This window comes from Malaclemys terrapin, chromosome 2 (genome assembly GCF_027887155.1).
Source record: "Malaclemys terrapin pileata isolate rMalTer1 chromosome 2, rMalTer1.hap1, whole genome shotgun sequence".
Classification (NCBI taxonomy): Eukaryota; Metazoa; Chordata; order Testudines; family Emydidae; genus Malaclemys; species Malaclemys terrapin.
In genome coordinates this window covers 265,796,216-265,819,883 of record NC_071506.1, presented here as the reverse complement: position 1 = coordinate 265,819,883, position 23,668 = coordinate 265,796,216, and the positions used below count along the sequence as shown (strand labels likewise).

The window sequence follows — 23,668 nt, the reverse complement described above, 5'->3', positions numbered from 1 at the left end:
GCAGGCAAATCTCAAATTTATTCCTAGATGTACATTTTTTTTTTTTAAAAGATTCAAATTCTATTCTGACCTTTTAGAGAGAAATCAGACTAAATTAGATGAAGCTATTGGATGTTTACAGGAAGCAGGAATATGAAGAAGTCAGAGTCAGAGTTGAGGCAGAGTTCCCAACAAGTGCCTGGCTACTTGCTGGGGAAGCTGCACGATTATGGAGAAGCAGAGCTTTAAGGAAAAGGGAAAAAGAAATAATCTGTTTTGTTGTGTTTTACAATATTTTCTATACATACACACACTCAAAACTTTGAGTAAAACCCAGTAGTTGAACAATACAACATAACAGACAGGAGGGTACAATTTCTCAAAAACAAAAATAGATGGTAGATAAATACTTTCCTAAGTGCTGGAGTATTATAAAATAAAATTAAACTATATAGACAGATTCCAGAGACTTCCCGTTGAGTAACAGGGGTAAATTCTACGCAGATTTATGCCCCATTCATTTCTACTGAAGTAACAAGGTAGCCTCAGTGTGCAAATCCACACATGAAGGTTCCCTTTATTGTCTATACAAACTATCCACACAATTTCCAACCAATTGTTACTATATAAAAAAATACAACCTATGCTAGAGTATTTATGAAATGACTTGTGAAATAGTGATGTTTGAGGAAGACAGGAATGGGGATGACTTATTCAGCATGTTTACAGTTACATCTGTCATCTTTCCGTTTAAGCCATATTTTAAAGTGACGCTAATTTTAACAAAAAAATTAGTTGCATAATTTTTCACTTTTATAATATTTTCTTTTCTTGGTTTAAAAGCCTTATGGGGTTAATGTTTTAGCCAACATCATAGCTACAACCAGCTCAACTGCCCAATGGTATCCTTCACACTCCAACTTAAGATATCGTTCATTCTGTTCCTGTTATCGTTTACAAGTATGAAAACCACTTCAGTAATCTGTGGCCAACTACAAGATAACCAGCCCTTCCTACTCTTGGGCACCTTTATATATACTGGTTTAATTGAAACTAGTGCTCACAAATTTATTCTTCACTATGGAACAGCTCCTAAAGCCCAAACATATATAAGTCTGTTGAACTCAAGGTAATGGGGGCTGTCCATTTGTCTTTTATAGGCTGGTCCATACTATTTTCTTTAGAAAATATTCCATAATAAAATACGCAGTCTTGCCAAATCCATCAAAGGAGCATTCTTTTAAAAATTACCTTGATTAAACAGCAGACTTTATTAAATATAGTTAACTACATTGTACTAGTTTCTGAGAGACATGGACCATTACATTGTACACGTGAAAACATGAGCAAGAGTGGAAAACATGGCATGTGGGTTAGTGAAGCAGTGCGGCATACTGTTAAGCAAGAAGTGCTAGAAGGAAGTAACGGCTACCCAAGGCATGGGCTACTATCACAATATGACTTACTGGCAGATTTCTTGCTGAATCCAAATAGAGAATAAGCAATGCAGAAGAAAGCCCATCATTGGCTTGGTCTTTATCAGCTTTAATGCTTGACAGCACCTAAAATTAAAGAATATATACTAAGTATGTTTCTATACATGGAAATAGTAATACAATGTTAGATCCATCCCTGATTATTTTTTTCTTATGCACAAATACATCAAAACACTTGCTTATAAATAACAGTATTCATAATTAGCAAATCAAATAAAAATGTATATAGTGATAAAAGTTGTAATAAACAATATAGCTCATTTATAAGACAAATTACATCAAGTGTAAGATTAAATATGAGTTCCATCTTCTTGAAGGTCTTCAGATGATTTTATAGTATTGCACACATTACTTATGAATTCCAAACACTGCTTTTCCCATATACACCTCTACCTCGATATAACGCTGTCATCGGGAGCCAAAAAAATCTTACCGCATTATAGGTGAAACTGCGTTATATTGAACTTGCTTTGATCCACTGGAGTGTGCAGCCCCGCCCCACCCGGAGCACTGCTTTACCGCGTTATATCCGAATTCGTGTTATATCGGGTCGCGTTATATCGAGGTAGCGGTGTATTTTCTCTGATGTCTAATATAGCTCTTAATTAAATTTGATTAAATAAAACAAATAGCCAGCAATTTTTGCTAAATGTATCCTATTTATTAATACTCTATATAAGCAATCCATTGATAGCAAAACAGTCTCAACTGACAGGAGTTAGGAACTCATTTGTTTCTTACTTCCACATCAGAAGATGCACAAGTTTCTGCTGTTACCTTGGGAAGTAATTTTACATTTGGTAGGCAGGTCTTTTAGTATGTTGTTAAACACTCAAAAGCTAAATTGAATGGATTTCACACAGGTATACCAATCTAATTTCCTAGGATAGGCCTGATTGCAATTATTGGCAGTATTCCCATGATCATGCCTCTCTTATAGCAAACACAAGACACTTTGTATTAAGGAGCCTGAAAAACAGAATTGTTGTGGATTTCCAACTCATGGGGCATGTGGCATCTGTCATGTGACAATGGAGATAAATTTATAGTTTCATCAGTAAAGACTTTAGCCTTGAGTCTAAACCAGCTGTTGTTCATTGTTAAGTAACATTGGGTACAAATGCCACATTAACTACTTGTTTGCAATGTTGTTGTAGCCATGTTGGCTCCAGGATATTAGAGACAAAAGGTGAGTGAGGTAATATCTCTTATTAGACCAACTTCTATTGATGAAAGAGACAAGCTTTTGAGCCTCACGGAAGATGAGCTCTGTGTAGCTCGAAAGCTTGTCTCTTTCACCAACAGAACTTGGTCCAGTAAAAGATATTACCTCACACACCTTGTCACATTAACTACTTAACTGTCTGTTATCAACCTAGTCCATTAACCTCCTAAACAGAAGAGTAATTCCTACCTTAACAGAGGAAAGTTGATATGTGTTGATCCAGACAAAATACTATCTTCAAAGAATGCTATTTTTAGATAAATACACCTGTCTTCTCTAAAGATTTTCTATAGATCCTGAGTTCCTTTCTTAAACTTTTTAGGACAATTTCTAAGCCTAAAATGATTCAGATTCTAAATCTGATTTGAGATCAACTAATCAGCTCTCACTGTCAGTTTTAAGCATAACTCTAAGGAAAGTAGCAGAGAATTCTCAGTGGAAGGCACTACCTTTTATTTTTTCCTCCTTTTGGAGGTCCACCAGAATTTGGTAAGTAGAAGGGTATGGTTTATTAAGATTAATTTTGTTTAGCATTTAGTTGACAATTTAGTATTGTTTTAGCTTTTGTTCCTTATGTAGTTTTATAATTATCATGGTTTTCTGGGGATTAACATTTGGCACAAGGTGAGACTGAACATAGTGTCTGTATGAAGGTTGGTTATTTGTGTTTTAAAACTTTTTGTATTCAATGGGCCTTGCTGCCATGGCAATAGGCTCTATAGATAACATTTTCAAAAACACATTTAGACATCCATTTCCCATTTAAAGTTAGTGAAACTGAGGCACCTTTGAATATTTTACCCTGGATTGAATTAATACATGAACATGGAAGTAAAAAGATAACAGGAATGGTGAAAGTCAATCATTAGAAAGCTTGTCTAGAGACCAAAAGATAGATAACAGATAACAGCTCTGCCAACAGGCTGGTCTTCCATAAAAAAAAAAAAAAAAAGATTTGAACATGATGTTGAAGATTCAAGTTAGTGGGCATGATGCTCATCTTTATTTTGCAGTCAGTAGAGCCCAAGACAAGTTGTTTACTAGCTAATCATGATTAAACCACAAGGTCGCGGTGAGCATCAATTAACTCAATTCTTTGCAACCATGCTAATACATGATAAAATACTGTAGTAATATGATCCCAACAGAACTCCGCTTAATCTGCAGCAATCTTGCATCTCCGCAACTCCAGTCCAAGCTGCCTCCTGATAAGAGACTGTCAGTTTTAAGATTTTTTTTACTATGTTTGGAGCTAGAAATAATGTATTTCCCCAGTGATTTACTCCTTCTCTAGATGAAGATGTACCACTTCCCCCCTTTCTTTCTGCTGTAGTAATAACAGATATTTTTATTTTTCTCTGTGCACCAGCATCAATGCCAAACTTGGCAGGAGTCTGTGAATAGCTTTCAATAATATTGGTTGTAGTAATTCATTCTAGAAAGTAGTCATTGCTCAAACTTTTTTGTTTTAATTTTTAGTGTGTCACAAAGTTCTGGCTCTTTTCTGGTGATGAATGGTGGATTTAAAAAAGTTACATACAGGACAGTCTTCATCATTTTTTAAATGTTTTAGTAATAGTCAGTTTATTCACCTGAACAGATTGATAGTGTTTCTTTAATAATTACATAGGTAAAAATGTAAAAACAAATAGAAAGTGACTTGTTAACAATAAGTGTATGATAATTTATTAAAGTTTGCCAATGCAACCACAGATGGTTACATGAAACAGTGCAGTATTTACCCTCCTCAAGGGATATACAACACATCTGGAGACTTTGCCTTCAAGCTAGGCTCTTTATTAACCAAGTTATGCCCACATGTTGCATAATTTAGGAACTGAGTACCATTAAACATATCTATTGTATCTGTTAAGAATTTCCATTGTGTCTAATATATCAGAATACTGAACACTCAAAATCCATAAATGTCTTTACATATTATATGCAGGGATCCTCGTGCAGTCTTCATATCTGTTTTTTAAAATATGTTCTTTAAAAAAAGCTGAATGTTTAGCCTTTAAGGATTATTAGGAACTTTGAAGCTGTTACTATGGGTAGCTCTTTTAAAACTGAATTCCATCAGTGAGAAGTTTCTAACTAGCAATGTGTATTTAAAGATGATCTCATATTTCCACAAAGCTTCAAAACACTTTTAATTCACAAAAAATAGTATAACTGCTATGTAAAAATAAATCCATAAAGAACTAAATTAGTTGCCTGGTGCTACAAAGCAACTAAATCTCACAAAGCTATTGTTTTCCTTTAACCATTGTCCCATGATCTTTAGTAATGCTGCTACAATGTCACAGATGCAGCTTGGGTCACAGACACATCTGACTGGTCTGAAAGGTTCTAAAGCTGTATCTACAGGAGTAACACAACAAGTTTTCCCAATCTTATTATATTTAGAGGACTGGCTCAGTTAAAATTTTAACAAAGAAAGAAGAGGCAGTGTGATTAGGATAAAGGAACTTGCTTCAGACTTTAATACCTTGTCAAGATTCTCAGCAGTTGGCATCAATGTGAGCCATTCCAGTTTTAAGTGCAATTTTCCTTTGGAGACTTCATCCAAAGTGAACCACTGCAAACAAAGCAAATTAAGCAAAATCATAATAAATAGCTAAGAGTTCACCATTACATGAACAGCTATCATTACAATTGGCTAATTGATTTTTTTAAATTGTAAACTAGAATAAATCAAGTAGAGCTCTAATCTGCAGACTCTGAAAGGCAAAAGGATTCAGACATGTTATGTGCTCCATTACATAAATGACTAAGATATAATACAACTGGTCAGCTCCATAACATAAATTGGCGAGTCATGCAGTCCCAATTTCTTGCAGCACAAAATGCTGTAAATCATTGGAATAATTCTTCAAAAAAATTTAAAAGAAGTCTGGGAATTACAAATACAATATAATGTTACAGTAAATCCATAAAACTGCTGTATGGCACAAAGTTCCACTCCATGATCAACACCGTATAACAGGTGTTACTTTAATTAGTTTGACAGGTCTAATAGTACTTCATCTAGGCAAAAGAAACTATTCTACTGAGTTTTTGCTTTTTACAAAGACCAAATCACCAAAAATACATCAATCCTTTTGATGCTTAATTCCTGCTTGCATATGCTGGCAATCTTAGGCATGGTGTGATAAAAGGTGAAGGCTCTCTTCCTGCAACCTTCATTGATCCAAACCACTCACTCCTTTGACTAATCCCAATGAAGTCTTTAACAACTATAATCCATGGGACCAGACCATGGGACATGCCACTTGAGTTCACCCATGTGTAAGGACTGCAGGACTGATTGCCATGGGGGAAAGAAAGGGCAAACAAGTGAGTACACAGCAAAAGTTTTCCTATCAAAAAGTGACAGACTTACCTCATCTAGGAGGCGTTCCTTCTCAACTTCAGTTAGATCTATCATTAGACTAGAAGAACAAAAAAACTTTAGAGGGGAATCACAAAGCCTAGCACAGGACTTGAAAAACCCATTTATCCTGGCAAGCATAATTTTGCAGCAGCATAGGCACCGACTCCGTGGGTACTCTGGAGCTGGAGCACACACAGAAAAAAAAAATAGTGGGTGCTCAGCACCCACCAGCCACCTGCTGATCAGCTGTTCTGTGGTGGGCAGGAGGCCCACAGAAGAAGGGGCAGATTGAAGTGTGTGTGTGTGGGGGGGGTCTTGGAGCACCCACCAAGAAAAATGAAAGTCAGCACCTGTGTGCAGCAGGTTCCTTCTCAAGAGAGGAGCTCGGAGAAAAGTAGCAGAATGGCCAAGCACTGCTACTCCTTTAACATGGCAAAGGGAAGTCAGGGAGCCTTGTAAGAGGTAAGATGGCAGAATTATTTGAAGAAGGAGGGATGTGGGACAAAAAAATTTCTTGGTGGAGAGGTGCAGTGGATAAGCATTTTGTTGGGGAAGATGTGGCAGTTCAGATATTTTTCACACAGTCTATCAGGGTTAGTTCTTGGACAAGTAAAGTGTCAAGGATTTTTTTCAAACTCTGCTTACAATGAAAAAAAGGGCAGTTATTCTGTCATTTGAAGCTATCTTTACTTTGTCTGCAAGGAAATTATACACACACGCACACCCACACCCCCGTAGGTTTGACTTTGCAATGCTATATCTATTTCTATCAAGCATTTAATTTTTTCAGTCCAGAGTTAGACATTTTTATAAAGAATATTTTGAAAATTACCTGGTGTACCATTTTTTATAACACTACTTTAAAACAATAATTTTATTGGAAACATCAACAACTTTTCTGTAAATGTTTCCATTTCTACAAATTTTTGAAGTTTTAAATTGGAAGAGAAAAAGTATGTATCATCATAAACTTGTACAAAATGTTAGGTGGCTTAAGAATTAATTCACTTCTTTTAAAGTGTTTTCGTATGCAAATAGAGATCAATTTTATCTACAAAATGGTACTCAATAGTAACATATACGTTTGGGATTCCAGAATACATATCCAGGGAATTAGGGAATTCTTCTATTTGCTTATTTACAATTTTTAAAAAAGATGTGTTATTTTTAAATTTTATTTTATAGCAAATTTATAGCAAGAAATTCCAGCTGAGTACTTCAGAACATTTCATTTCTTTGGCCATAGTTAACAATAGATATTCCTGTTGTATTTACCTTCCCAGAAAGTCATCTTTGTCTGGATCTTCATCAAAGAGCTCAATCTCCAGCTCCTGTCCAGGATGTTCATACACTAAGGCCTAGGAGTATAGTAGTTATTAGCAGATAGATGGGTGAGATTACCTAGCCAGTATTACTATAGCAAAACAATGCTGAAAAATTATGAACCACTGTGCATTTGTCACCACACAAAGAAAATGCAATAATAAATATTTAATCTGAATTTGGGGACCAAGTCAACTATTTTTAAGTGATTTTAGCATCCAAATGCTGAAAACTAGATGCATTATAATGTATCAGTAACATTATCTAGAAATAACAGTGCTAGGATGAAGTTTTATACTTAACACAAAAAGAACAGGAGTACTTGTGGCACCTTAGAGACTAACAAATTTATAGTACTCCTGTTCTTTTTGAGAATACAGACTAACACGGCTGCTACCCTGAAACCTATACTTAACACAGCAGTTCCTGGCTTTAGAAAGATTCACTTATTTTAATTAACTCTATATTTATGTTCCTGTAGGTGGAAATATGTATGCTACTGCTCTGTGATTTGGTTTAATATTCTATTTTTCTGTTAAATGTGATAAAAATCTCATGATTTATGTGTGATGATGGCAAAATGTAATGACAGATCTTCCCTTAAAGGAATGGGATGCATCTAGCCCACTCTGACGTTCATACTCTATATATTAATGTTTTGATAGTATGCCTAGAATTTGTCTTCAGAAATATTGGGACTAACCCCAGACTAAAGAAAGCTACATCTTAAATCAACAGACCATTTATGTATCAATAACTGGGATTTTAGCAGGAGACACATCCAGAAGTTTATCTGCAAAATCTCCCTAATATTTTCCACTGACCAGAACAAAGTGACTCATATTGGAGAACTATTTTAAATTGTGCAATGCAAACTCTGGCAGATTGTACCTCATACACTTCATTCCACTTTGGATTGAGATTTTCTTTGATGACCTTGCTTTGGAAGATTTGGTTGCCAACACGAATGATTCCATAAGGATCTGACTTTCCCTTGACCATTCCCTTTAGGTAAGTATCTTTCCCTTCCAGATCCTGAGCTTCAATAAAGTGTATCCTTAGAACACCCTGAGAAAATGAAGAAGTGTTTACTTAGTGATCTAGAAATATATATCATCATTAATATTCTCAAAAGCAGTTTCTGTAAATCCTTTAAAAACATTCCATCACTATTTTGAGACTATATTTGTGTTTAATGTTGAATACGAGTTTGTATTTCCAAACATTTTATAGTAATAACTTTAATCTACAGTATCTGACTTCCTTCAGTTGAGGTCTTCAAAGACAAGGTAATTAAAATGCTAATGGCACTTTTTGCAAACAGGTGTCACAGAGTTGCTGGCTCTTTTAAGGGGAAGAGATAACCAAATCTATGGGGCCTCTTTAAGGAGAACCAGCTCATTTCAGTCCACCTGCAAGTAATTAACCACCGAGATGACTGGCTGGCAGCTAAATGGCAAACAAGGACCAAGACCCGATAAAAGACTACCAGAGCTCAGTTAGGGAGAGTTGGCCTAGAGAAAGACAACTTGTGAGGAGGCAAGCTCCCAGGGAAGAGAGCAGGAGAACTACCAGGGAAAGGAGCTTCAGGAGGGACCTCCCAGATAGCTGCAGGAGGCCAGACTTAAAGAGCTGAGTGCTGCCTACAGAAGAGCTGAAGTCACAGCAGGGAAGGCCCTTGTTCCTAGGAAGGAATCAGCATTGACAGTGACTCCCGGGTAAAGGATCTGGACGTGGAACTGATAGCAGGAGGGAATACTCCATCTGAGTCTAAGAAGCCTGGGTGAAGGTCTTTCTTGTGTCTGTGTCGAACTTCCCATTAATAAAATGAGACCCTGAGAAGGGGGAGGGGGCTGGAAGCGGAGTGGCTGTTCGATTAATTAAAACCATGCTAAACTTACTGACAACCCATTGGGGGAAATTAAGGTAGAGCATCCCTGCAGCACCATACCTGCCAACAAATGCTATCATCTAAAATTAAATAGTAAATTTTATTTGATTTTTCAATAAAAACACCCATCTGGGGCTTTGGTCTAAACATCTAACTATATTCTTTGGTTAGTGGAGGAAAAGGTTCTGCCAACGCAGAAGGTAATGGATTTGGTGTCATACTTATAGCTATAGTTTATAAACACTTTATAAACTACTTATAAATGGAACCTCAATATAAACAATATGACTGCATTCAGAGTAAGCTGTAATGTTTTATACACCCACACACGTATAGGTACCGGTATATCTTGAAAAACATCAATACTATACTCAATTGATATATTAATACCAATTTACTTTATAATACAAAAAGTGCTTACCTTTGGTATAGGGAACCGCAATTGGGCAATCTGTACTTCACTCACAAGAGGGACTGTGATTCGATTTGGAAGCACCAAGTAGTTGGATATTATATCCAACATTATGGTATCCGATAAACCACTGTTGGATAAAAAATATCAATTAATTAACAAGATAAAAGATCTTAAGGACATGTTCATGAGACATTAACGTACTGTAGTTGCTTGGGCATGACCCCTTGCAATCATCTTCATAATAGAAGTTCTTAGCAGATCTAGAATTATCCTTAAAATACTAACATACTACAGGACAATAAGCAAAAATGCTGTAGTAAGCAGGGCTTTGGAGTGGAGCCTGGAGCTGGAGCATGGACCAGTTCCGGAGCAGGGGAGCTGCAGGTTTTTGCCTGGAACTGGAGTGGAGCCGGAGCACAGCTCCAAAGCCCTGGTAGTAACACTACTTTAGGAGAGTAAGTTTTGAGTCCTTACTGAAGTTTTCACGTATATGGGCAACATCCTTAGTGAGAAGGGAGTGGGCATTACATCTTACTCTTTTTTTTCCTCTTTATTGCATAGCACTGTACAGGAACTTTGTAACAATCAACATTTTGCCCTTTATATTGTTCATCAATTAAGCTGCACGTGTACATGCCAATTTTTTTGGCTACAGGGCACATTTTCTTTTGTGTAAATTGTATAGATTTTTCCCCTCTAATTTATCTGGATTTTAAGTAGGGCTTCACGTCTGTCATGGAGGTTGTAGAAGGCACGGATTCCATGACCTCCGTGACTTCTGCAGGGACCAGTGTGGCTGACCCCAGGGCCATCCAAGCAGCTGACTCTGGGACCAGCTACTCAGGTGAACCCTGGGGACAGTCACACCAGCCGCTGCTCCGGCGGCCCTCGACAGTGGCCCTGGGACAGCCGGTGCAGCCATGATCCGCAGCTCCTGGCAGCGGACACTGGGCAGCTGGCGGAAGCAGCTGTGATCTGCAGCCCTGGCAGCCAGGGGTGGCTCCAGGCACCAGCAAACCAAGCGCGTGCCTGGGGCGACAAGCGCGGGGGGCGGCCTGCCAGTCGCCGTGAGGGCGGCAGTTAGGCTGCCTTCGGCGGCATGCCTGTGGGAGGCCTGCCGGTCCTGCAGTTTTGGTGGCAATTTGGCGGCAGGTATGCCGAAGTCGCGGGACCGGGGGACCTCCCGCAGGCATGCCGCCAAAGGCTGACTGCCGTGCGTGGGGCGGCAAAATACATAGAGCTGCTCCTGCTGGCAGCTGCGGTCCACTGGCCCCGGCAGCGGTCCCCAGGTGACTAGTCAGAGCAGCCGTGGTCCACGGTCCCTGGCAGCTGGTACTGCTGGCCCCGGACACCTCCCCATCCAGTCCCCCTCCACCCTCCCGGTCACAAGATTTAATCACAGGTATTTTTAGTATAAGTCATGGATAGGTTATAGCCGTGAATTTTTGTTTATTGCCTGTGACCTATCCATGACTTTTACTAAAAATACCCATGACTAAATTGTAGCCTTAATTTTAAGCCACCCAGCATTTTCACCCCAAATGGCCACCAGGTGGAAGCAGCAGATATAAAATAATGGAAAGGCCTAAGATTCTCTTGCTATACGATTCTGCTTTTCCCTCAACAAGTGTAATTAATCCAGGGGTATGGAATGGCTTCCGTATGAGGAGAGATTAATAAGACTGGGACTTTTCAGCTTGGAAAAGAGACGGCTAAGGGGAGATATGATTGAGATCTATAAAATCATGAGTGGAGTAGAGAAAGTAGATAAGGAAGTGTTGTTTACTACTTCTCATAACACAAGAACTAGGGGTTACCAAATGAAATTAATAGGCAGCAGGTTTAAAACAAATAAAAGGAAGTATTTCTTCACACAACGCATAGTCAACCTGTGGAACTCCTTGCCAGAGGATGTTGTGAAGGCCAAGACCATAACAGGGTTCAAAAAATAACTAGATAAATTCATCCTTCAATGGTTATTAGACAGGATAGGCAGGAATGGGGTGTCCCTAGCCTCTGTTTGCCAGAAGCTGGGAATGAGCGACTGGGGATGGATCACTTGATGATTACCTGTTCTGTTCATTCCCTCTGGGGCACTTGGCACTGGCCACTGTCGGAAGACAGGATACTGAGCTAGATGGACCTTTGGTCTGACCCAATAGGGCCATTCTTATGTTCTTATGCCTCTCACCATCATCATCCAGGAAAAAAGGCTACTGAATGAAGTATAAGATCTGTTACCTCCATTACATATTGATGAAGCAGATGTTCACCGTTGTGCATTTTAGTTTTTAAATGTGACTATTTTAATCATTCAACTCTGCTTTGGAAAGCTAGGCTGTGTTGTACTATTACAAAACAAGCTATCTTTTTGCATGCATTCAAATAAATTAGGAGGGTTTAAATTAAAAACAAAATGCACAAAGAAAAAATGTGTGTGGTGAGAGTGAAGTATAGCCTGCAGCGAACAGAGAACTAGTGTCACATTATGAAGAGAAGGGCACTAAAATCAAACTCGTTAGGAATCATTAACAAAATCTTATTTCTCCTGAGCAATGCCAATGAGAAAAATAGTAAGATAGGGTCTAAACTGAGCTCTGAAACAATATTAGCACATTTCTAGAGAAACAACACTGTCTGGTTGTACTGTCTACACTTGTAAAAATTGGACATGTATTTCACTACTGGTACACTGCGAGTGGTAGCAGCACCATAGTGAGGTTTAGGAGTTTGTAACCACGGTTAGATAACATAGGGAGATATACCTGAGCCCTCTCTAAATAACAGCTTCAATTATTGCTACAGCTGGTTCAGCTGTGCCAGTGGCAAACTGCAGATTTGATTTTGCCAGTGAAGCCACACATTTTAAAGGTGCTATTTTGAAATGTCAGTGTAGATAGGACTTAGGGTAATAAGTATTAGCAAATGTTCTGGACTACTCACAACAGGACATACAACGTGGACAATTTGTTTAAGGTCTCTTCTGCACTCAGATGTAACCCTGATTCAGCAATTGGTATAGCGGAATAAGTGCTGACAGCTAAGTATAGACAAGGGCAAGCCAGCGTTGGCACTGATTGAACTAACTGATAGGTGAATTCTTGGTTCCCCTTATCGGTACAAGAAGAGTACAGTCCAGGCCCCACCAATTGCTGAACTGGGGTTATTCTTAAGTGTTGACAAGGCCCTAATCACAAGATATATTTTGTGCCCCAATTTGGGTCTCTACTAAAATATGTACCCTGCTGTAATAAAACAGCACTCGTCTACAACTCTCTGGATGCACACATACTACAGTGGTCAGTTTGGTCACCATTATCTTACATTGTCCTTGCCATCCTTCACTAGCACAAAACACACCTACTCCTACACATATATCCTCAGAACTGCACAGAGTTTTGCTGACACATTCAAATCCAAATGCAAGTTTTACTGTCAGAAAGTTTTATTTTATCTGAAGAGAGAAAACAGTGCCTAGGTGTAACACCGATGACACTTGTCAGGGGGTGGGATAGAACTTGGCTCTGTGGAGCTAAATGCATAAGCTAAAACCCACATGCCTCTTAGCTAAGGCTGTAGCAGACTCCTTAATCTCTAAGTGGTCTCGGTGCCACTAGATGGGACAGAGCACCACATCTAAGAGGTGTGGGCATTACATAGGCACTACAATTCCTGGATATTTAAACTCCTTTTCATATTATTGTCTTTGCTTTGATTTTTTGTTTTTGTTTTAAAACAGACTAAACCAGTTTTGAGTTAGCTAAAAGTTTAAAATGTTTTTAGGCAGTAAACCAAAATTTTTAATACATGAATAAACTCTCATGTAAAGAAACAAGTAAGATGGGAATGTTGCATCAAAGCATATTAAAGTTTCATTTTGGGAAGAGTATTTGCTGGTATGTGATAAACCTCTGCAAAGAGAGGCTGATAACAGAATCAACATATTACCTGTAGTGTGACTACTGGGTAACTAAAATAGGCATTGAACCTGAAGCTACAAATTTGCTTTGAAGGACTCCTCCTCCTGATTCCCATGCATCTCTGAATGAGCATGTTACCTGAGGGAAACATGCAGCTGGCAGAAGGCACCACTCCCAAACCTTCCCTGAAACTCCACTGCCAAACCCTAGAGGTGATCACTTAATGAAACTGGTAGTGTCAAATTTTCCTCACCAAAATACTCAGCTGACAGTTTTGGGTCTTCAAAATATTTTAAACTCCTAGGAAAATGTTTTTATCTTTAGTGGGTGTATGGAATCAAATAGAGGAATCAAAATATGGCGAGTAAAAAGCCTAAAACAGATATTTGTGACACTTTAGCCAATGATTTTACAGCTCAAGTGAAAACCAGCAAAATAAACACATGAGACAGCAACAGGGGCCTGTAGTTACAGAACTTATTGTAATGGGTGGAGCGTTACCAGTTAACCTCAAATATTTAACATCCTGAGTTTGGGACAGCTGGACTGTGACAAAACTAGAATTGCTACATTTTTTCACTCCAAGATGAGGTGTGTCTAGTAAAGCGAAAATCCTATCAAGTCTTCTTTCAGGAGAGAACTGTTTTCTTCTAAATGGTATATTGATGAAGACTACAGAGAAAATGCCACTGGTTTAGTAAAACATTTTCAACTTTGTACAGAAGGCTGATGTACAGTAGTTGCTACTAAGTCAGTTATTGGTTAGCAGTCAGACACCGTTTATATCTGTGATTCCCCAGTTTCCTCCTACACCTCAAATAAGAAATAACTCTGGTAACTATGGCACCTGTTAGCAAACAACTGACTTCTTAATGGCAACCACTGTTATAGGAACATAAGAACTGAAAAATTGCATCAGACCAGTGATCCATTCAGCACCCTGATGTTGGCCACTATCAGATGCTTCAGGGTGGTGCAAGAAAACACATACTGGACAATTATGGAGTATTTTGCCCAATAGTGAAGTGTTCTCCTAATCCCTGTCAGTTAATGGTTCACGAGTGCCCTGAAGTATAAATGTTTATGTCACTTACATTACTAAGTTCTTACCATCCTCTCTAACATAGCTGTGGGTATTCTGTACCCATGTAAACATTGAATTCTACTAAGCTCATGGCTTCAGTGAGGTCTTGTGGCAATTTGTATCATAAGTTAATTATATTTTGTAAAATCAGATATTTATTTTTATCAGTTTCAAATAAGTTTCCTTCCAGTTTCAAATAATACAACAAGAAACTCTCAATTAATGCACCCACTACGTACTGCAGGAGAAGAGCATCAAAGTTAGTCCTAATCCCTGCTAGCATGTGACAAAAAATGTTGAGGCAATTTAGTGATAAAAAGGTAATGTTATTACTTAAGATAAACACTTCAAATATTGTTTCAAAATAAAATTATTTTCCCTTCATTTAAACAAAAATGTTAAACAGCTGACATAACTGCCAGAGCCACAAGCACGAATTAGATGGTCAATGGGAGACTTTATGTCCTTCCTTGCAAGCAGCAACATCTTATTCATCACTGGTTACAATGGCTAAAATAGATTTGTTTTGAATGTCCATCTTCCCAAATCAAGGAAAATAAATACCAATACAGCACTAAAGTGTTACCGGTGAAAGTAAACATGAGTCAACTCAGTTTTAGTTTCCACAGCAACTCCACCTCGCCCACGCTGAACACATTATGTAGATGTGTGGCCAAATTGAGGGTGCTATGGTAACTGTTACTGAGTTTTTGACTTTGGCAAACTTACACAGTTTTATTTACATTTTAGGTCTTTGTTTTCCAAGCAAACAATATATATCTAGACAGAGAGAAGAATCTCTAAAGTCTAGTGGGCCTAAATGTTGCTGATATCTTAATCAGTTTAGTAGCTGAAAACAGCAAAAGATTACTCAAAGGCTATAGTCTAGAAGTACATAATTTTCTCTTTTGCCAAGAGGACTTCTTTCCTCAAAGAGTCAGTTTTAAGTGGGATCTAAACAAAAGCAGTTAGGCAACCATTATCCTAATTTTTATTAATGCAATTCTAATTTCAATTTGTTCAGTTGGGATTTCACACAACTTCAAATATCATTAAGTGACGTTTTAGTCATACATTTTGAGTAATGAAGGATTTTCATCTCATTCCTTTATCCAAGGTTACCAAAACGATTCTGGAATCAAGTAACACTTGAGAGTTTAAACATCTTATTTTCAGGTATCAAACTTAAGTTTGATAATTTTGGCTTTGGTGATTGGCCTGCCAGTCTTCTAATTTGATCCCAAACGTCTGAGTCAAACTCATTCCTCTCATTAGTCTTTGTTCCACTATTACAACAGTTTAAAGCCCTGGCTAAACATGGATAACTTTAATGTGAAGGAATTAATGGTATTATCCTAATTAATATCAAAGCCCTTATATCACAGCATTTTTCCCCCTCTCCCAATTCTTTATTTCGTGAAGAATTTTTATCCTTTAATATCACAAAGAATCATGAAACCCAGGTCAACATGTTTTTTCTGTTTTCAAATATAAAGCAATATTCCTTCATCACTTCCTTTGATCACCACTTAATACAGTGCAGGGTCCCAAGAAAGTTTTGAAAGGAAGGAAACTGAACACTTCAAATGAGGAAAAAATAATCATGAACACCTTTGAAACTAACTGCTATGAGAATACCCCATATTACTGAATTTTAAACAGGCAGACCATAATCATGGACTATTTTAAACCTCAGTAACTGAAATTCATATAAATACTTTTTCTTTATTTTTTTTCAAATTCTTTCTCCCACTGAAGTGAATGGGAGGTTTCAAGCCCTTGAAGGCATATTGCTGTTTCACACATATACACACAATAGTAGTAGTTTATTGGGAACAGCTTAGACATGAGAGCTTATTGGGAACAGAATTTTCCATTCTGCAAAAATTTTCAATCACAATTTTTCATAGGAGGGAAAGGCAAGAAAAATTCAATTTCAGAAGTACCAAAATGGATTTTTTTCAGTTTGCCAGCTGCCCAGCTCCCCAGCAGCATTCCGTATCAGCAGTTCGATCCCAGTCCTGTGAATAAAGTGACTGAAAACTGTTTTGCTGGAAAAGCCAGCTGTTGTAGACATAACCCTTTCTTATACTACTATAATGTTTTATCATTAAATCCTCATTGTTATATAATTTCTACACACTCTAAATGGAATATTAAGTGGCAATGGGCCATAAGACATTTAACCTACATATTTAGCTGGTTTCAGATCTAACCAGGATATTTTAGATTTTCTAACTTTCTGCCTCTTCCACACACACTTTTTTTGAGGAAATGGACAAGGAGACAAAACAGACACAGTGACTTTTATTATGCTTACTTCAGTCCTGGAACATCCAGAAGATTGGTCAGTCCTGTCCAATTAATTTCCAGAAGCTGTAAACAGGAGAAAAAAATAAAAGTTGCTCACAGTTCTCAGTGCTGAGGAAACAAAGCTGACAAAATAAGCATTTTGATAGGTGTTAAGCTGATGGCTAGCTTCCAGGAAGCTATTGTTTTTAAACTAAAAAACACACTGATCCTATCATTAATCTCTCAGTATGAAGTGTACATATACAGTATCAGGAGGGTTCTAGACATGCCAAACCAACAACATATTACTATAACCCAGGGGTGCCCAACCTGCGGCCCACCAGAGCATTTCATAAGGCCCATGGCCTGCTTCAACACACTATAACAGCCAATTCATTAGCGTTTTGTCATCATGTTTACATCACTTTAGTGTACACATGTGTAAACAGAAAACACTATACATAGAAACAACCTATCTAAAGACATACAAACAAGTTGAACTTAAAATATAAATTAATACGGGTGACTTTAAATCTTATTAAAATATGTAGAATCTGTTTGGTCCACATAAGGTTGTGCTTAGATTTCTGTGGCCCTCCTGTGTAATAAGGTTGGTCCTATAATCAGTGGTTTTCTCCTTTGGTCAAATATTCATACGTTCACTTTGCACATATTTCTTGACAAAGTGACTAATGAAAGACACAAAAGTATTGTGTCTACAAATAAAACAAGTTTCCTCAGTGGACTCAGTATCAACTCCTATTACTGGAGTCGGCCATCATTTTTCATTTACCTCTAGATCAGTGGTTCTTAATCTTTACTGTAGCCTGCACCCTTTTGAATCTCAAAATATGTTCTCGCACCCCTTATCAAAAATCAAAATATGTTCTTATACCCTTTATCAAAATTAGTTGAAGTAGGTCAGTTCTTTAAACCTAGATATATTTTTGTTTGTATATTACAGTAATCATTAAAAAATTTATAATGTTAATAAATACATAAGTTTGATGAAACAAAGTAGTTGTACTTACATGCCTGGGCTTAATCTGTGTTTTTGATGATTTACCTTCTAAAAAAATCTGGCGTGTCTCGCACCCCCAGAAAGGGCATCTCGCACCCCAGGTTAAGAACCAATGCTCTAGACAATGAAAACCTACCTTTTATATTTTTACTTACAGTAGAACCTCAGAGTTACGAACAACTCAGGAAGGGAGTTGTTCGTAACTCTGAAATGTTTGTAACTGTGAACAAAATGTTATGGTTGTTCTTTCAAAAGTTTACAACTGAACACTGACTTAATACAGCTTTGAAACTTTACTATGCAGAAGAAAAATGCTGCTTTCCCTTTTTTTAGTAGTTTACGTTTAACGCAGTATTGTACTGTCTTTGCTTCCCTCCACCCCTCTCTGCTACTGCCCGATTGCCTATTTCTGGTTCCAAATGAGGTGTATGGATGGCTGGTCAATTCATAACTCTGATCTTTGTAACTCTAAGGTTCTACTGTAATTCACTGGACATTATGAAAAAATCACTCATAAACCTGAGGTTCTTGAAAACTATGTTCAGAAAGTGAACTCCACCTCTCTTCAGGCTTTCTGCTCTATTTGTTAGTATCTCTCCTTCTCAGTTGGCTAGTGACATACTAGAACAATGTTTGTAAGTAAATGCACCACCTCAATTTACAAGGTGAACTTCTGTGATGGAGTTCGCAGATTTCACACTAAACCTGAGCATGGCATAGAGCAGTACTGGGCTAGGGAGGAGGGAGGGATAATTAAAAGGACCTGGTACTCTAAATTGAGCGGGTAACAGCAACAGGAAGTGAGACTGTGAAGCTGTGAAAAGAGCCTGGAGCTGTGAAAGGACTGGCTGCAGCATTCCTAAAGCTACTCTGGATGTGATGATCCGGATTCAGCTCCCCCTTCTTCGGGAGTTGTAAACTCACAAGAGAGAGTAAAACAAGATCTTGTCCCACTGACAGACTAACCTGATACTCCCGAGCCCATGACAATGCCCTAGAGGAGCAACAGCCTGGTAGGAAGTGACCGGGGGGGGGGGGGGGGGGGGGGAGTATAACTTGGGGTGGACCAGCAAGTGGTCCAAACACTGCAATGCCCCTATAGGGCCCCAGGTCAGGAGGGACCCAGTGGAATTGGAAGCCCTGGGTCCCCCACCTTACTCTCCTGTACCTCTTCTGTGACAGAACCTTAAGGGGAATAGAAGAAATACTCAGGAGAGATTGAGGCCTGCCACATACGAATCAGCCAGAGCCCTGTCTAGAATGACCAGACCAGAAAGAATTGTGGAGCCATTGCCTGACCACTAGAGGACAGGGGCTCTCAAACTGGGGGTGTGACCCCTTAAGAGGTCACAGGGTTATTACATAGAATATCATAGAATATCAGGGTTGGAAGGGACCTTGGGAGGTCATCTAGTCCAACCCCCTGCTCAAAGCAGGACCAATCCGCAGACAGATTTTTGCCCCAGATCCCTAAATTGCCCCCTCAAGGATTGAGCTCACAACTATGAGCTGTCAGCCTCCATCCCCAAGCCTCACTTCACCTCCAGCATTTATAACAGTGTTAAATATTAAAAAAATGTTTTTAATTTCTAAGGGGGAGTCATACTCAGAGGCTTGCTGTGTGAAAGGGGTCACCAGTACAAAAGTTTGAGAGCCAGTTGGCCTAGTGCAGTGGTTATCAGACTGACCTGCTCTGACCACCCTCATGCACGGAACTCTTTGTGGCATGCATTATTCCCATGGGAGAAATTCTTCCCTAAATCTAGCTTCAGGGTTTATATGCCTTTTTATTTTTTACTATATAAATGTAGATGTTCTTATTGTTTATTCAAATACTTAATCCTTTTGTGAATCCTACTAGGATCCTGGCCTCGATGGCATTATGTGGCAGTGAGTTTAGGATTAATTGTGCCTTGTGTCAAAATATATTTTCCTTTACCAGTTTTTAAATATATTGCCTTTCAATTTCATTTAATGTCCCTTTATTCTTGTATTATGAGAACAAATGATGCAGTCCATGGCTGATACCTTTGTAGGCTGATATTCATTTAATCCATATAATTTAAAAGTTCAAATATGTAAACACACAAACTGAATTGTTTGATTTAGAGAATCTCCTTTTTTGGTTTAGAAAAATTAAAACAATGCCAGCATCTCCCTCTATATTTCTCTTGCAAGAAAAAGCTTCATATTGGTTTTGAATAAGTAAACAAGTTGACCGAATTGAATTTCCTTGGCTACAATCTCCTTTTTACTTTCTAAAAAATATTCTATCAATTGCATAAAAATTGGCTGAGTGGTAAAAAAAAAAAAAAAAAATCTACTCAAATGGTAATATGACTGCATAAGCAAAATGGCACAACAGCTTTTTGTTTCCTTTCTGCCTTTTGGCTGAACCACTATGCTGTTTCTTTACCTACAAATATCAAGGACTGATTTTTGCAACTGTCTATGATGCATGATTACTATAAATATGCAGAAAGGCTCACGTGTATTCATTTTGTTATTTCAAAACCAAAGCTCGTGCCATTCTTTTTAAAGAACCAAATCTATCTCAACAGTTTGCTTTAACTGGAAAGTTCCTTTTGTATCCTTACACTAACAGTGAACAAGAAGACTATGCCTTCACATACTACCATACATCTGAAGATTTCAATGTGATTTTATGAAGGTGGGTAAGTACAACTACTGTTGTATAGACTGAAAAACTGAGGGACTACATTTGTATCTACAAAGCAACTTGCCTAATTTCTCAGTAAGGTAGTGAGAAACCAGATTTCTTGACATCCAATACCCTTGCTCCAACTATTTGATGGAGTTCAGATACCATGAGGATAGAGGTTTGTGGCTTCCAAACTACGCCCTTGGGAAGCTTGTGGAGGCAATGGCTGTGATGGAAACTTTTGGGGGGGGGAAGGCACCTCTGGGACTTTGATCCAGTCATGGCACTGTTCTCACTCATCACTGCTGCTGCTGTGCCTAGGGTGACCAAGTGTCTGGTTTTGGACCAGAACGCCTGGTCGAAAAGGGATCCTGGCGGGTGCTGACCGGAATGTGCCGCGCAGCAGGGCTGGCAGACTCCCTGCTAGCCGCCACACGGCTCCTGGGTCGGGAAGCAGCCAGCATGTCCGGCTCCTAGCCTTAGGGCCTGCCAAGAGGGGTCCGCGTGCTGCACGCCCCACACACACATGCACACAGGTGCAGCTCCCATTGGCTGGGAACACTTCAAACTCCCAGGACATTCTATAACAGATTTAAAAGGAACTATTCTTGGACAAAAAAAATTCAGAAATAGACTTCAAAGAGAAACAGCAGAACTAAAATTCATTTGCAAATTTAACACCATTAATTTGGGTTTGAATAGGGACTGGGAGTGGCTGGCTCATTACAAAAGCAGCTTTGCCTTTCCTGGAATTGACACCTCCTCATCTTTTATTGGGAGTGGACTTCATCCACCCTGATCAAATTGGCCCTGTCAATACTGGTTCTCCACTTGTGAGGTACGCTCTTCTCTTATCATTATATAATGCCTGCATCTGTAACTTTCACTCCATGCATCTGAAGAAGTGGGGACACATTAACTGGGATGAATAAAGGGTGATGCAAGTTAACGTATGCTGAATAGGTGAGGTACAAAAGACATTTCAGATTTTGCCAGTGGGGACATTTCAAATGTGTGTAGCAAAGACCTACTCTGAATCGGTGTTTGGAGCTCCACTCAGAATACTGACATCTTCCCATTCACAGGTGTCAGTACTTTCTGTATTGCTGATGAATAGTCTAAAATATAGCAACAATCTGCTGTCTCACAGCAATGAGTGGTAATCACTTCCAGACAGGTATATTCACCAATTGAAATGTCACTGAGGGAGTGCTGAAAACCAACTAACAAACCTTGCAGTAGAGTTCCAATTCATTTGGAAAGCAGCTGTAAAGAAAAGTTAATAGTCTTTTCTGTGGTGCCAAGGTCAAGGGACATCTTTCAAAAAATTACTTGTCTTGATGACTCACATCGTGCTAACCGGGAGTACTACAGGAACACTTGCCAAACTGAAAGATGCACATTACATTCATTCCATCAGGCAGTGTAGAGTTACTTGTTCAGATTAACACCAGGCAATGGGTTTTTCCAACCTTGTTATGAACCCCTTGCTAAAGCTTTAAGGTGACCTGGGGACCTAATATCCCAAGGGGAAAAAGTTCATATGAGACTTGTTACATGAAGAGGTTTAATAAGACGATGTGTTGACAAGATACCTTTCAACCAATGACAAATGTATATAAGTTAACATACACACAGAGAATGCCAACTATGAATTGAAGCTGTTCATATTATAATACTGCACAGCCAAAGTTCCAGAGCGCAATCAGAACATGGAGTGAGAGTTATCTGATTACTACAAGAGAGAGAATAAATACTACCCCCTTAAATTCCTTAAACCAAAACACCATGCCCTCTGGTCAAAATGCTCTGAGCATTAAAAACAAAACCAAGTAAAATACTTGAACACATGGTAAAGTGGAACCAGATTTTTCTCTTTCCAAAAACAAATAAGGTATGTGTTCTGTAGTCTCTAAACAAACACATAAGACGTTACCAGTTTAAGATCTGATCCTGCACATGCTTCCTGGTGGGGATAGTGCTTACTCCTACTACATGCGTAGTCCCAACAGAAGAGTTTTCAGAACTGGGTCTATTGTCAAACATTTTTTGGTATATGTTGTAAATACTGTACACTAAACTGCAAGAACTGACAGGGATTAAAATCTACAGTAGAACCTCAGAGTTACGAACTGACCAATCAACCACACACTTCATTTGGAACTGGAAGTATACAATTAGGCAGCCACAGAGACCAAAATAAATAAATAAATGAATACGGTACAGTACTGTGTTAAACATAGACTACTAAAAAAATAAAGGTAAAGTTTAAACTTTATTTTGACAAAATAAGGAAACTATTTCTGTGCTTGTTTCATTTAAATTAAGATGGTTAAAAGCAGCATTTTTTTCTGCACAGTAAAGTTTCAAAACTGTATTAAGTCAATGTTCAGTTGTAAACTTTTGAAAGAACAACCATAACATATTGTTCAGAGTTATGAACATTTCAGAGTTACAAACAACCTCTATTCCCAAGGTGTTCATAACTCTGAGGTTCTATTATATAAGGAAGAGGTGAGAGGGCTTTCCCACTACAGTACTTGTAATTGAACAAAATTTATGGGAAAACCCACCTATGATTTTGAGATGATATACATAGCTCTGTTGGTCGTGGTAGAGAAATTCCTACTGAAAGAAAAGGTTGATAAACATGCTTTCATGATGTTGACATTTAACTGTGTGCAGTAAAACTTAAAGCTACCTAAAGAATCTATTACCTCTCATGTTTCCATATGACTAAATATGAAAATACCAGAATGAATAAAAATCAGAATAAAAAAAATCAAATTTTAAAAAGTTAAATAATTTTAAATTGATTTTTTAAAATTTAGAAACAAATTTTATTTACGTGTTGGTAGTTCTTTCCTTCCCATTTTATAATCAGAAATGGCTCAAGTGGGTATTGTGTAAATGTTTCTTTAATTAGTTTCTTAGTTAATAGAATTCCATATTTTACATGTAAAGTTGCAAGAAATAACTAATTT

General features: G+C 38.2%; 1 protein-coding gene across 3 annotated transcripts in view; it reads right to left on the bottom strand.

The window, feature by feature from the left end:
• The window catches only part of ESYT2 (extended synaptotagmin 2), a 136,251-nt gene that overhangs the window by 29,509 nt on the left and 83,074 nt on the right, over positions 1-23,668 (bottom strand). For all 3 annotated transcript variants that reach the window (XM_054021081.1, XM_054021082.1, XM_054021083.1), the window contains exons 7-13: positions 17,030-17,085; positions 9,712-9,832; positions 8,291-8,467; positions 7,352-7,434; positions 6,086-6,134; positions 5,192-5,281; positions 1,446-1,541 (exon numbers count right to left, since the gene is read on the bottom strand). In XM_054021081.1, coding sequence (XP_053877056.1) covers positions 1,446-1,541; positions 5,192-5,281; positions 6,086-6,134; positions 7,352-7,434; positions 8,291-8,467; positions 9,712-9,832; positions 17,030-17,085 — 672 coding nt within the window. The remainder of the gene's footprint in view (positions 1-1,445; positions 1,542-5,191; positions 5,282-6,085; positions 6,135-7,351; positions 7,435-8,290; positions 8,468-9,711; positions 9,833-17,029; positions 17,086-23,668) is intronic.